This window comes from Convolutriloba macropyga, chromosome 3, assembly GCF_964194025.1.
Source record: "Convolutriloba macropyga chromosome 3, txConMacr16.3, whole genome shotgun sequence".
NCBI lineage: Eukaryota > Metazoa > Xenacoelomorpha > Acoela > Convolutidae > Convolutriloba > Convolutriloba macropyga.
In genome coordinates this window covers 66201081-66216451 of record NC_134470.1, presented here as the reverse complement: position 1 = coordinate 66216451, position 15371 = coordinate 66201081, and the positions used below count along the sequence as shown (strand labels likewise).

Genomic DNA, 15371 nt, shown 5'->3' with positions numbered 1-15371 from the left:
TTGATTTTAATTTTAAAAACAAAAAAAATTGTTGATTTTTTGGATTTAATTTTTCTGTCAAAGTTCTGGCTAAACATTTCAAAATTCAGCCTTTCTCATTAAAAACAGCACAAAAAATTTCTTTAGTCCACTTTGATTAAATTTGCCGGAAGTACAACCTCATATAGCACTAATATAATCTTTGTAGACTCAAAAGGGGGCTATTCCTATTTCAACTTCTGTTGAGAATGCTCTGTAATTAAAACTTTGCCGTTTTAGCTAACTTTACTCGTTGGTTATCAAAAACGTAGAATTTAGTTATGAGTTACTAACTAACAAATTATCTATATCTATAAAACTCAAAAAATTATGTGTTCCTAGTGGACGAAAAGCATTAGAAGGGCAAATTTTGGACCAATCTTGGACTGTTACAATTCAAAAAGAATTCTGATTGTAATCAGTCGATCTTTTTTAAGAAAAGAGTTGATCTTTTTTATATTAATTAATGAACAGAACACATCTAAGTTATTTTTTACTCACTAAGTTATTTTTTTGGAGGCTATCTTTTTGCTGATACACTATTTTTTCGAAAAAGAGATAGTTTTTTGGGTTTTTGGAATTTCCAAAAATTATTTTTGGGTTTTTTTATCTGTTCCACATTTGGTAGTCAATTATGCCAAAATTGTCGATGAGCCGGGTCGGAACCTTATGTGCGGTTGCACATTACCGAACCTCCTTGTCTAGTACAAATTTAACACTAAGTGAAAAATATTTATTTCCATAAACCTTTTAAAAACTGTCCATTTTTAAAATTACCTTCAGGGACGTTAATTTAGGTTAGAGGAAAGACATCTGACCATCGCCACTTAAAATGACACACCAGAAAGGTCAATTGTTTTGTTTTTCTGGGAAAAAATACTTAACATCAGTTTGAACAGAACATATTGCGACCATTTTCCAGACTTTTTGCTGCAGTTAGAAGTTTGTCTGGTTAGGAAGTAAATAAATGTTTATGTCGATAGATTAATTTAAACTAATAAGTTTAAAAACCGACCTGCGGAACAGTTATAAGTTTCCTCTTCAATACTGCCGTAATCTTTGATAGTTGTATCCACGTAGCTCGTCACATATTTGTCCAACCTGATCAGATCTCTGAACTTCCGGTATCGACCAATCATTGACTTCCGAACTGGATTCTCGTTACAGACTGTAACCGCAGGAAACTCAAGATGAGTTTCGGTCGTCAACGTCATGTCATTAGTAGTTGGACAGTTGAAATATTTTTCAGTTAGCTGGAAAAATGAGTAGAGAAATACAGTCATTAACCCTATGTAAATTAAGACCCAAATTATTCGGAAAGCTTTACGAGTTCCACCAACTTGAGGAAGCAAAGCGTCTCTCAAACGCCTTATAGCTTTCCTCACAAGTTTTTGTGACATGCTCATTTTGATTTTTGGGGGGTCGTTTGAAGTTGTGACTTTTTGTTCATCAATTGTCGACAACTGAACTCCGAAATCACAATCTGTTATTTTTGTGTCAATAGCTGAATGTCTACGCCGAACTTTGTCGCGGTTATAGATATTTCCGGATGGGTAATACTTGCCGTAAGTGGCCATTAAGATAAACGATTCAAAATAAAGCGAAGAGAATTTCAATTACAGTTATAGACAGTAAGGGATTCAGAAAATATTGAAATATGAAATGCTTTCAAGATGACGGACAACTGCTAGTGGCTGAACAAATGGTAATTTTTCAATAATGTGAAATATTTGCCTGGAGAAATTCGAAAAGTATCGCAGGTCAGACGAGGTGTTCTCAAACGAGGGTATGTTGAATAAGTTCAAGCAAAATTGGATCGAAACGCCATTGGAAAGGTCATATCCGCCTTTGGTAGTTTAAGGTCAAATCTCTAACCATAAAATCTACATTTCTCTCAAAAAGTACAATTTCGGCTACCTTCGAAGTCAAATGGAGCTAAACCTTTGAGCTAAAATTTTTGGGATCACAGTTTTCACATGATAAAATTTCGACAAGTTCGAATGATTTTTTTTGCATCAGAAAAGATATCTAAAAGATATAGTAAACAAAATTCGGTAATTTTGGAAAAATTAATAGTTTCAGTTATTACAAAATTCCAAAAAGTCAAGTTTTGAAGTGGCTTTAATGAAAACCGAGTAGGTCACTCAGAATTTTTAAACAAAATTTGTATGATGATCTTTCTGCGTGACAGAGGGCATTTCAATTCAATTCAGGAATATGTGTTCCGATATCGGGAAATTGAGCAATTCAGAGGCATTCGAGATACCCGGGACGAGCTATGTGATTTAAATCAGCTCTGATCAGACCATCCCGACCAAAATCAGTTCCGATAAGTCAGATGTGAATCTCGCATTGTGGGAGCCAGACCGAGAGTAGTCGCACACTGGGGTTGCCAGACTGACGTAAGTCGCGGACTGGGGTGCCAGACCAATTTTGGTTGCGCACTGGAGTTACCTTGACTGACACTTGTAATTGTTGAAGTAGCATTATTCACTGATATAATTAATCATTTTCAGAAAAACAGACGCTATTTTATGGTTACGATTTTTGTGTTCTTCAGTAAAAATTATTTATTCCAAACAATGAAAAATTTTCAGCTCGACTGCAATTACCAAATTTAGTCATAAGCGTCTTCTCGGATGTTCATCAAGTAAAATTGGGAAGTGTTCCACAAAAAACAGTCACCTTTGGGGTTAACTATCTCTTCTTTTTTCGGTTTGACTTCTGGGTTCTTAGCAGACTTTCCAGACTCTGGAAAGGCTTCTCATCAGACCGTACGCTTTCTGGATAGAGCTCTGTTCAGACTTTTCAAACCATACAACACAACTATCAAGACCGTAGACAACGCTATGTTCAGACTATCCAGACTATGAGCGGGGCTCTGATCAGACCTTAGGTAGTGAACAGAGCAGGATTTGCAGACTCTGGATAGGGTCTTGAACGGACTTTACCAGAACCGTAGGTAGTGCTGGCAGACTCTGTGGAGCGGTCGCGGTTCATCCCCTGTGCACGACCCAAGGCGGTCTGATCAGGTATGGCTGGAGTCCCGCACCTTATCCTTGGACATTTTCTCGCCAAATCTTATTCGGATGGCACTTCTTAATACACAAAAGCTGGTAGATATTTTGAGAGAGCTAATTTCTCAATCAGTGTTTTTCTAAGAGAAAGTTAGTATTAAAATTTTTAGACAGGGCAAAGCAAAATTTAATTTTTTGGATTTATTTGGCACTAAATGTCACGAACATAACGCTTAATCAGCCTTTTGTTTGTTCATGAATGCATTTTGGAAATTCGTTAAATTGTATAAATAATTTGAACCTACATATTATAAATACTCTCCTTGTTTTTAAAAATTGTCATCTTGCTGAGAAAATTTATGTCTGTTCCATCCATGAACGGAGTTAAGAAAAACCTCATACCTATCTTATTCATAAATTCTTTGTTTTTGCTTAAATGATTTAGACCAATCGAAAGTTTTGCCAAAAAATTTTTTGCAAGTTTTGTTAGAAAGAATAAACGGAGTATTGTTTAATTCGGCATGGTGTTATTTAAAACCGAAACAAAAAGGTGGCTCTCACATTATTCTGAGTTTAAATAAATTCCTCGTTTTAACGCAATACATATACGACAGTCAGGAGGACATTTTTTCCGATGCAATTAACAAAAAAATGTGGCAAAGGGAACATAAGTTTCGACTTTACGTTTCTGGCAGTATCGAGAACGAACTGTTTCGTTATAATCTTTTACAGTTTTTAAATTTTGGAACAAAAATTTAGTTGCCCGAGAACCAAAAAAGTTTATCGAACCTATTTGGAGAACCAAAGGGTGCAAAAGCGATGAATTTAATTGAAATTGAAGTTAAGAGTTTTGCAGATTATTGAACAAAAATTTTTCATCTTATGAAATACAGGAGATGAAGCAAACCAAACGTGTCCGTCTCTGATAGCGGCACAGCCCTATCATTTATAGCGGTTTGATTCAAGTCTCAAACTTTTGATTTCTATCCCTAGATTTCTAGTTTTTGCCTTTAACTTAGTATGCTAAATTGGGACACTTTGTTTAGGGAAAAATTTGACTATAATTCTTTAAAATAGAGCTCAATCTTTCAAACCCGGATCATATCTGCCTCGAAGTGCTGGTGACTGAGGAAATCGTACCCATGAGTATCTAATTAGCGTTTTGCTTTTAAATATTTGTTTTGGGCTAAGAGATGTATTTCGGTTAGGTTGTATAACTACTAGTTTTTCGAACTTCTCCAATAAATGAAATTAGAAGAAATTTTCAGAAAAGCCATTTTTATGAAAATTTTCTTACATTTTCATTTAGAATATGTGTGTCTAACTTGGTCAGCTTATCCTGCTCAATGTATAGAAATTGCCATTTAGTAACGAGAATAAATAATTTTTCTTTCAATTTCAACTCTCAAATTTTTTTCTGTCTATTTCAACTGTCTCAAAGACGATCAAAACCTTTAATGTTCTCATTTTCTGCGCTCATAATCTCTCAGAAAAGAATTTTAGCAGCATTGCATGCATAGACAATTGGGAAATATTTTTTCATCACTGCATTTTTTCTATTAAGTGGCCTTAAGGATGACTTTTTGTTACTAAAACCTACTGGGAATGGGTAAATTTAATCTTAATCTATATTAATAGCATGTATAAGAATATTTAAGAAACTACTTTCCCATTCCATTGTCGGAGGTTTCAACATTAACAATTGCCACTTTTATTAAGAAAATACGCAGCAACAATAAGCGTGTGGACATAATGCAGAGCTTGAATAGTTTCTATCGTGTTTGGTGAACCTGGTCTAATTGGAGCAAAAAATCAGTCAACTAACATCTAGAGATATAAAAAGTCCTATTTCGAACGTTCGCTTGCAACGCAAGCGAACGTTCGAAAAGCTCGGGGCATGCCAATGGGCAGTGTTTTGCTAGATATCTGCATGCTTTAGATTTGAACTTTGACCTTTGAAACGTTCGATAGCGTTGCAACTTTATGGGGCTGAATATATGCATCTAGTTTAGGGAATTTACTTTAACAATTTCTGATATATTGGGGTTCGCACTTCGTGCTTTAAAGAAATAGCTGTCCGACATTGTTTATGTTGTTTATTCTTGAAAGACGTAAGCAGCAAAATATTTCTCCCAAGATTTAATATGGCGTTTACGAAAACTTTCATTCAAAAACAGTGCAGATAGGTTAGATAAATATTGCCCAAGAAAATGACAATGAGCCTACACAGCTGCTACCAGCTGAGTTTGAGAACAATTTACGAAAATGATCTCTCCACCCTATTTGAGAAAATCTTGTCGATTATCCCTTGTTCACGTGATTTTAATGCTGTTGAATTAAGGAAAAATAAACACAATGCACAATAAGTTTTATCAATAAGAATTTGTACAAATAAAACGGTACAGACAGTCTGGAATTAGCACAACTTGAAAATGTCAGTAGGAGAAGATCATTTTTGAATCAAAGAATATCCATCTTTGTTTACACTTTAATCTCATTTGTTTATGTTTAAGATTATCTTCTGTCGGGTTGGGTTTAACTTTGCCTCAATTCAGATTTTCATGCATTTTCTAGCTATAACTCCAGCATCCTCGCACTCAACTAGACAAACCAACATTCATCTCCATAGTGAAAGTTAGACCGCCGTTTGCGATACTAATTTGCGTAGCAGGACATTTTGAGGCATCCTATAAAGATGCCGCCGAATCAAATTATTGATTCTTATTTTTTTACCTCAAAAACAACAGAAAAATAATTCAAGGGATAAAACATTTATGATTTCCCGGTAACCATACTAGGGTCATATTTGATTTCTTGATAATCATATAAGATTTCGTACTAGGAAATACGCTAGGATTTGTATGGCATCATGTATGGTCATTGCATGAATACAAGCTTCAACCCGGGTCCCTCTGTGATTACAGACTGATTCAGTTTGCCGATCGTTCCACCTGTAACAGCTGTTTTGAGTTTGATCAAAATTTATCCCACGAAGATTTGTGTTATTTTGGTTTGAATGACATCCGTATTTCATACCTTTATTTTTGAGAAGAATCCGACATTAAAACTAAAAATGAAAACTCATCACTACCAAAATTAACCCAAATATACAAACAAGAAAAATTGGGAAATGGAAAAAGGACCACAACTTTAAATTAGATGAAAAACTCGTGCTGGCCTTCGTAGTAACTGCTCCTAGGATGTATTCATTTTATTCTAAGGAAATGATTTGATTTCCTGTCGTGTAATTTGGAGAGAGCTGTAAAATTTAATAAGAAGATACGAATAAAACTTTTAGCTGAAACGGCTCCATGCCTTTGTGGGCATTGAAACTTCGTAAAATTTCCTGGTGAAACTAATTGCAATTTTTTCTATCCAGTGTACAGACACAACCACATTCTCTGGTATTGTGAATGAAGCAAATAAAACTCCTATCCATAGGAACGGCGACATCTTTAATCCTAACAATTAATGGCCAGTTTCGGTTACACTAACAATGGAAAAATAATGGAAAACCTCCTTTGGACCAAATGACAGAAATTTTGGATTTGAATGAAATTGTTGACAAGAATATATGGTTTCTTTAGTTTTTACAAACAAAATTCACACAAAAACTTACCATGCAGAGAAAACGAAAAAATACGTTCTGAAAAAAAAGTAAAGTGCTAACAAATTTTTATATTTGTCAAAAGTTTTCAATTGAATAATCTAAGACAATTTTATGCAAAAAATTTAAACACGTTTATTTTTTGGTGATATGGCAAGACTTTTATTAACTTCATCTCTATGTAATAAGAAAACAGACTGTTAAAAACCAAGTGCTGAAAATAAATAGTTAGTTTAAGAAATGGGACTGAAAAAAATGGACGAATACTGAACCCGAAATGAAAAAAAGCTGTAACCAGACAGGCTATGAAGAGCAAAAGAATCATTGGTTTCTATATTGAAAAACTTGCCAACAATAGCATGGAATTTAAAGGTCACTCGAAAAACCAAACAAATGGGGGCAAGTACTTTGTTTTATTCTGAAATGAAGAACTGACATACTAAGATGCTCCAACTCAAAACATCAGTATTGCAATCTCCTTCAGAATATTTTATTTGGTGCGCTATTGAAAACATTTAGAGGTTTTGATTAGTCTCTTTGGAACACTTGTTTTGCCACACTTAGAATTCTGTGGTATTTTTTCACGGTATTAACTAAACTAAACTGACAGAGTATGCTAACCAATTTAGATGGCGCATAAGGTTTTCTTTCTTAAACCAAAATTAACAGTGCTCATAATCGTTTTGATTCTTGCAAAACTTCATATAGCATATGATTCATCAAATAAATTTGTCAAATTTTTCTACCCAGCAAATACACATGACAAAAATTTCACAATAATCGGAAACATTGAAATCATTGTAAACAAGTGGTAAAACGATTTCTCTTCAACAGTAAAAAGTGAAACGAAATATTGTCACAAAGTTTGTTTTGTTAATCGTAAAGGGAGTAAATTTTCCAGATTTCTAAGAAATTGACGAACCAAACACAATTTTAAAAAAAAATAAAAACATGCGATGAGAACTTTATTAAATTAGTTTACAAAAAAGTGAAAAAGAACCTTAATTTTTATTTAGTTATTCAGAAGAAATCTGTGTCTATTTGGTTTATAGTATTAGAGTGATAAACACAACAATGAAACTCAAAAGAAACCTTTTTACCATCAAAAATATCTTTTACCATCAAAAATTAATTATAGTAGACACATCTTCATCTATGGTCAAGCCTGCAGACATCTAACCAGGCAGATAGCAGAGCATCAAAACAACAGGCTTGTCAGTAGGTCAGCACGTAAGCAAATATTGTGGCAACTCACGCGAGATTGATTGGCATATAATTGGTCAATCCATTGTGGCACAAATGTTTATGATTCTTGAAGCAATGCGAATAGCACAATAGAAACCATTGCTGAACACGTGCGATGAGCGCAGAAGCCAAGAGCTAGCAGTAAAATCTTAGTTAACAGTCGTCAAGTTACTTCACTCGAAAATAAAATTTTGGCAATTGAGAACACTGAAATGTTCCAAATGCTAACCGAAGCTGTGTAAAATCTTAGAAAACTCTTAAACGTTTTAATTTCTATATCAAAATTATTATTTTAAAGGGAAAAAAAATATATCAAGCAAACCAGTCTCGGCCAATGGTTTTCCCTATTAGACAAAAAGACATGGTTAAAGTATAGGAAGAAATTCGTATTCTTTCCTAGCGCTGATCATTGATTTCTTCTACAACCGAGGTTTCCAGTACCTAAAATAGAAAACAGTTGAAAGGTTAAGCAGATGAAAATTGAAGCTGTTCTCCAACAAAATTAAACATCAACTAAAATGCATAAACTGGTTTCTTTCTGAACATGGCGAATAAAGTTGGACTCTAAATTAAAAGTTCCTCATAAAATTGGCCTATTTCTCAAATGTAATTTTTTTTTCACGAATTGCGTCCTAAGCCCCCAAAATTAGATTTTTTGAAGGCAAAAATAATGCTTGAAAACGGTAAATTTTTCATTTTATATTTTTCTAGTCTTTTTGATGTTTTTTAAAGCAAAAACCTAAAGTTTCAAGAGAGAAAACAAATTATATCGAACAAACCAGCCTCATTCAATTGATTTCCCTAGTGAACAGTAAAACCTGGTTCGAAAACAAAATTCGAGTTTATCTTTTGCACAATTTTTTAGTTTCTTTGCCAACCAGGGTCATCAGTAACTAAAAAGGAAAAAGGGTTAAGGGGTAGCAAAATGAAAATCGAAACAGTTTTCAAACAAATTAAGTAACTTTCTTCAACCTGAGCTTCTATTTAAAGATTTCGAATATAATATCTGAGCTTCTAAATTAAAAGATCTTCATAAATGTGGTCTTTCTCTCAAATGTAAATTTTTCAAGTTTTTTCTCAGTAAGATGACAAATGAAACTTCAAATTTTTATTTCAGCTGATATTCTAGTCCCTCATGTAGATGACAACAAATTCTGAATGATGCCGGGAAAAAATACCCAAAACATTGCTGTTTTAAATTTTATTATGTGATCATTTATGAAGTAACAGTGAAAAATGGATGAAAATATCTTTTAGTTGACTGGTGCATTTTTCTAAAAATCAAAGTTTTCGAACAGAGTTTGCGAGGCCAATACGCCAAAACCATCAGTTCACCATTGCATCTCGATCTTTGTTGACAATAGAACGTAAACAACAAAAGAGAGTTTTGATTACGACATGATTAACATGAATTAGATATGAACTTAGTGATGATATTGCTATGAAAACGTTTTTTCAAAACTATGCTAGACAGTCAAAAAAATTAGAAAACTAATCAATTAAAATTTTTCTACGGTTCGCTGAAATTTTTAAAGATTGATTCCAGTGTCACGCTCAAATGATAAAGAGCAAAATGAGAAACAAAAAAAGACAGAAGTTTGTCTCAAAAGAATAGTGTAATTTGATTAATGAGAAGATGAATGGAAAAAAATCGTAACCGTAAGGCCTCTAATAGTTGAAAAACACAGAGAATAATTTACATTAAAATACTAAATTTGGCTCAACCAAAATTGACTAAAATATACAAACATAAAAACTGAGAATTGGAAAAAAGACCACAATTTGATATTAGATAAAAATTTTGTGCCAACATTTTTAGTAATTGCTCCAAGAATGTTTCCGTTTAAATCCACAAAAATAAGTTAGTTTCCTGTCAAGTGACCTGATTATAACTGCCAACCTTAATAAGAAACTACGATTACAAAGTTCAGCTGAATGGGGCTCTATACCTTCGTGGGCATTTAAAGTTTCTAAAACATCTAAGGGAATCTTCGTCAAATAGATTTTTCAATTATATAAACCGAACAAACACACATGACAAAAAATTACAAGTAATCGGAAACATGAAATCAACGTAAAAAACTGAAAAAATGATTTTCTTTTCAACTTTGAAGTGTGGAACAAAATGGAATCACAATTAATTTTTTTGTTGATCGTAAATGCATCAGTTTTTTTAGAGTTCTAGAAAAGTAAAAACTCAAACATATAATCATGAAAAAATAAATCATAAAAGACACAAGCATTGGACAAAATTTGAAGGTTTTAACAATTAGTTTTCTTTTAAAATTCTGGTTTCGATCAGCATCTAAAATTGTACTTTGTATACGAGACTAATTGTAGCAGGCACAATTCCGTCTATGGGCAAACCATTAGACATGAAGCCACATGGATAGCAGAGCATCAAAAACAGGCCTGACAGTAAGTCAGCACGTAAGCAAACGTTGTGCGCCTCACCTGCGATTGATTGCCGCGTTATTGATCAGTGCAATGTGGCTGATTATGTTGCGTTTTACATGGCAATGCTAAATATACCAAACAAGATTAAAAATATACTTTTAGAAGCAATTTTGTCTTTTAAGAACTACTTATAACATTCAACATGTGGTAAAATTTTAACTTCTTGATTTCTTCATTGTTTAAGGGTTTTTCTTCTCTGAAGGACAACATTATTTCTTTAAATTCTCTCAAGAATGAATAACATATCGTCGATCATTGCCTTATCAACTCTATCTTAATTATGCTTAAGTAAGTAATTCGGAAATACGCAGCGATCAATATCCCCTTTTTCAACAAATTGGAAAAACAAAAAGGAGCATGATAAAGAAAAAAAAGATGCCTCAACCAAACCAGATGCCAACAAGGGGAACAGCTGCAAGATGGTCTCCTGCAACCATCTCATGTATACATAAAATAAATAATAAACTTTTGAATCCCCTTCACCTTGATCTCCTGAAAAATAAAACTAAAAGTCGACGCATTATTGATTGCAGATTCAGTAACGAGCCAACTGAATGGTGTGCAAATTGTGCCTGATGTCATTGCGAGAGGATTTGGTGGACACAACATCAAATCAATTATAGATTTGGCTACAAAAAAAGAGCAATAACAAGTGAAGCAAGTCTCATTTTCATGAGAACAAATGATTGCATGTCAGCAAAGTTTGATCGATAAGAGTTATCAGGTGGCTATGAAATGCTGAGAACCACTGTTTCGAATCAATTTAGTCTACAACCATTGCTCTTTGCACAATTACTCACCTAGGAAATTCCCGTAAGGATCAAAATATTTAAAAAAAAACTTGAATGGTCTGCAGGGAACAAGGCTTGCAATAACAGACTTCTAATAATTGCCCTCACAGGTCTCCTTGTTTCTATCAAGTGACGGCCTTCATCCACCCAAAAGAAAGCGTGAAATCATTGATGCAGATACTTCAAAAGACTTGTGATAAGAGTTCTATACAAATGAACAGCACGGAAATTACAGTGAAACCAAAGTATGGGCGGGTTTCAAAACGCTATGGCCCAATGGAAGGTTGCAGTATTTCATAAGCTTTGATTACTTATCGAACAAAACATTTCAAGGTTAAACTTTTACCAACTCATGGAGTTTTACTTCCTCAATACAGAAAGAATCCACAAAGCGTTTTGCGTATTGTTTCCCAAACCAAATCAAATGTATTTTATAGGCTATTATGTGTAGACGGCGATTTGACAAAATCTCGGGCTGTTGTGAAAAATGAATAACAATGCAAAAACTATACAAAGAAAAAAGGACTCAATTAAAGATTTTGCAGACTGATTCCGTCAATATTTGCAATAACTGAGACATGGCTATATGAAAAGTGTGATTCTTCGATATGGAACATCTTAAAAGGGTTACAATAATGTTCAGGAAAGATCGACAATCACAACCAAAAAAAAGGAGGCGGCGTTGCAATTTTCGTACCATCAAGTATTGCACCTAGAAACAAAGAAAACGCAAATGACTTTAGGTCAAATTGTTTTGAGTTAGTTTGAGTAGTGTTTGGAAAAACTTTTGACAAATAATGAAAAAAACAATTTCGCGTTGCATGTTCACCTCAAAAACAGTTAATGAACAGTTACTGATACTTGAAACAGTAGCCTGCAACCTAGAAAACACTATTGTAGAAATTAATTAATTAATGTTAATCGGCGACAATAATAGAGACTAAAAAACATTCATGAGAAAAACGTCTTGCAATCTGAGTTGAACAAACAAAGCAAATCATTGTGCAATCAATGTCAGGCAATCTTTAGTTTTGCAACGATGTCATTGTTTGTCTTCATGTTGTCTCAGGGTCGTAGACGATTTCTATATAATTATCAAAAGCATTACTCTAACACCAGACCAGCGTAAACCCAAATATATGAAATTCATTGGGAACAAGAAAATATTGAGCCTAAAAAATCAAACCTGAAAAATCCCACAAAATTCTTCTAGAATAAACCATAACTGATCATGCATTTACAGAACCATTTTCTCTTTTGATTACTTTTTTTAAAACCAATCATTTGGGATTTCTACTTTTCTCTCCTATGAAAAATCAAAAACAGAGACAGCAAAAGATATTTACTTGTAACACAACAAAATTTTGTGCAATCAAAGTCAGGCAATTTTTAGCTTCACAACGATTTCCTTGTTTGTTTCCTTCTTGTCTCAGTTTCTTAGATGATTTTTAATTATTCATCAACATCTTAACTCTAACACGAGACCAGCGTAAACCCAAATATATGAAATTCATTGGAAAAAAGAAAATATTGAGCAGCTTGGACGAAAAATGGTTCAATTTTGAGTGTTTTATTGGCTTTCAAAAAACGTCAGAGAAAACTTGATTCTTTCAGAAGATAAACTAATAGTCTATTTGAAAAAAAACGGAAGAAAATTTTGCGAGAACTGCAAGTGAGCAGCAAAGCGATCAAGCCAGACACGCTCTCCAAAAACTTCACACCAAAAACGACAAACGGAAGTTAACAACATCTGCCTAAAATTCTCTAATAACTGTACAGTTTTAGGGAACTCTTTGCGAAATGATTTCAGACTAATAATTAAGAATTAGCAGAATTTCTAAATTCTCAATTAAAAAATTGAGCGTCTCTACCGAATATGAAGCAACTTTTCTGGCAATTACCAAATCTGATATAAAAAAATTTTTCTTTTCAAAACATTTAACTAAGGTGCATGCTTTCTGCAAAATGGGAAATAAATCTAATAGGGGGCCTTCAGGGACAATGCATTATCTTGAGCAGTTAAAGATGCGATGTGTGTATTTGCTCTACATTTAACTTTTATAGTCAACAAAAATTTATAATACCAAATTTTCCCAGCCAATTTAAATATGCTACTGTCAGCCCTCTATTTATAAATGATGATTCGCTACATGTTTTTAACTCCCAACCTATATCAGTCAATAATGTGTTTTCCAAATTTTCCAACAATTGCATAAAAAAATATCACAATATTTTCTGAAGCACGACAGAATGAGTAAAAAGCTTTTCGGATTTTGAATTTGGTGATCGAACAATCGATTTATTAATTCTACGACTAGTTCTGTTGTAAAAAAATGATCACAAAAACAATACCTGCAGCTGCAACGGGATTATCAAGACAATTGATTCTATTGCTCCTTCAATGCTTCCACAAAAGCTGAAGGAAGCGGGATTCGATCTTCCGCCAGTACGATAATTGAAAATTACTTAACGAATAGGTGCCAAAGGGTAGGCGTCAAAGATTTTTACTCTATTTGGTACTCAGTGGAAAAAAGCGTGCGCTAAGAAATTGTGCTTGCTCCATGATTTTTTTAATTTATACATTAACGATGTCGAAAACTCAATTAACACTAATTCAAAACTTGTAAAAATTGCAGATGTTATATTGTTCACATGAGGACAATCCCATAGCCATACAAAATTTATTGCAAAAGGTTCACAAAGTCAGTTCATGCTTTGTATAAAATCAGGAACTAAGTTTGAACGCGGAGAATGCAGATTACATCGAGTTTAAACCAAGATATAGCTTTAAAAACTAAAATTGGAAACTTGATTATTTTAAAACAAAATGGATATTGAAAAGAAGCAAATGCCAGTACCTTGGAGTAACAATTAATAAAAAATTTCAATTTGATATTGAAGTCAACATATTGTACAGAGCTTGGCTGTAGGAAAAAAACATAATACCAATGAACATTCGGCTCCAAATGATTATTTTGAAACTCCTCTTGACTCCTTGGTGTTATCTAGTTTTTTTTACTCGGTCCCTTGCTCGAACGGCATAAAAACTGGGGATTGAAGTCATTGTTTTAGATCTAAATATAAAACTTCGAGAGGTTTGAAAATCAACCATAATTTTTAATTATCCAACAACGAATTACCATATGCTCAATTTTTTAATTTTACGACTGCAACACTAATCGAAAGCTAGCAATTATAAGTATTTTGAAGGTTGCAAAAGACGATTATGACATACATAGTTGAACGAAAAAACTGATTTTCCAAGACAAACTAAACAAACTTTTTCCTTGCTTTCGCTGAAAACGTAAATAAACTACGTAAATCTCCACTGAATACCTTGAAAGCTATCAATTTGGAGGAAACCCGAACGGAAACGAAAACTTGGCGTTCCTAGATTTAACCATAAACCTAAACTATGACGGAAAAATTAGCTGTCATTTTTATCAAAAATCTATTGATATCGGCTTGATTTTAAAGTTTCCGTAGCTGTGCACCGTTACAACATCAACAATTGTTACCCAAAGGATTGTACAAAAGTTTTCAATGCAACAAATGATCGGCAATCCTTTGATGCAGTTCTTAAAAAATCAGAACATCTGGACCAAGAACCAGCATCCAAAATAGTGGTGTTCGAAAAATGTTGATGAGAAGTTGGACAAAATACTCACGTAAGAAAAATTTAAAACAAGACCCTCCGATAAAAACAACATCTCAAAACAATTATAAGTACCACAAATCAAACCAAATCAAACCCGTGTTTTATGTTCGATACAGCGGAAACATCTCAAAAATTTTTGCTAGATGACTAAAAAAAATGTGTGATATTCCAATCATTTTCACAAAGAGAAATTTAAGAACTTGTTTGCCCAATCTAAAATCAGATTTTGATAGGAAATTGACACCGGATAGGTTTTATTGAGTTACATGTAATGGATGCTTATTTGTCCGAAACTGCCTTTGTGTTGCCACTAGAATTTCGGAACATCGAAAAAAGCAATCCCCTGTGAGACAACACCACACCCAAAGGAATGAGGCGGCGTTGCAAATTTTGTACAAAGAGGTGTTGCACCTAGAAAAGAGGAAAAAGAAGATACTTTTAGGTCAAATTGTTTTGACTTAGTTTGAGAAGAGTTTGGCAAAAATTTTGACAAAAAAAAGCAAAAAAAAACTTCTACTTCAATTTTTACCTCAAATATAGTTTGTGAACAATTTCTGGATTTTTGAAACTGTAACCTG

The 15371-nt window shown here is 33.5% G+C and overlaps 3 protein-coding genes across 3 annotated transcripts in view; 1 reads left to right on the top strand and 2 right to left on the bottom strand.

The window, feature by feature from the left end:
• Nucleotides 1-1301, bottom strand: part of LOC142336710 (uncharacterized) — a 29111-nt gene extending 27810 nt beyond the window's left edge. Inside the window, exon 1 of the mRNA XM_075385622.1 lies at nt 1034-1301. Within this exon, the coding sequence (XP_075241737.1) occupies nt 1034-1301 (268 nt within the window). The remainder of the gene's footprint in view (nt 1-1033) is intronic.
• LOC142336371 (elongation factor 1-beta-like) overlaps nt 1-6311 on the bottom strand; it is a 128178-nt gene extending 121867 nt beyond the window's left edge. The window contains exon 1 of the mRNA XM_075385152.1: nt 6302-6311. The gene's annotated coding sequence lies outside the window, so the exon portion shown is untranslated. The remainder of the gene's footprint in view (nt 1-6301) is intronic.
• The window catches only part of LOC142336375 (translationally-controlled tumor protein homolog), a 318382-nt gene that overhangs the window by 265097 nt on the left and 37914 nt on the right, over nt 1-15371 (top strand). The window lies entirely within an intron of this gene.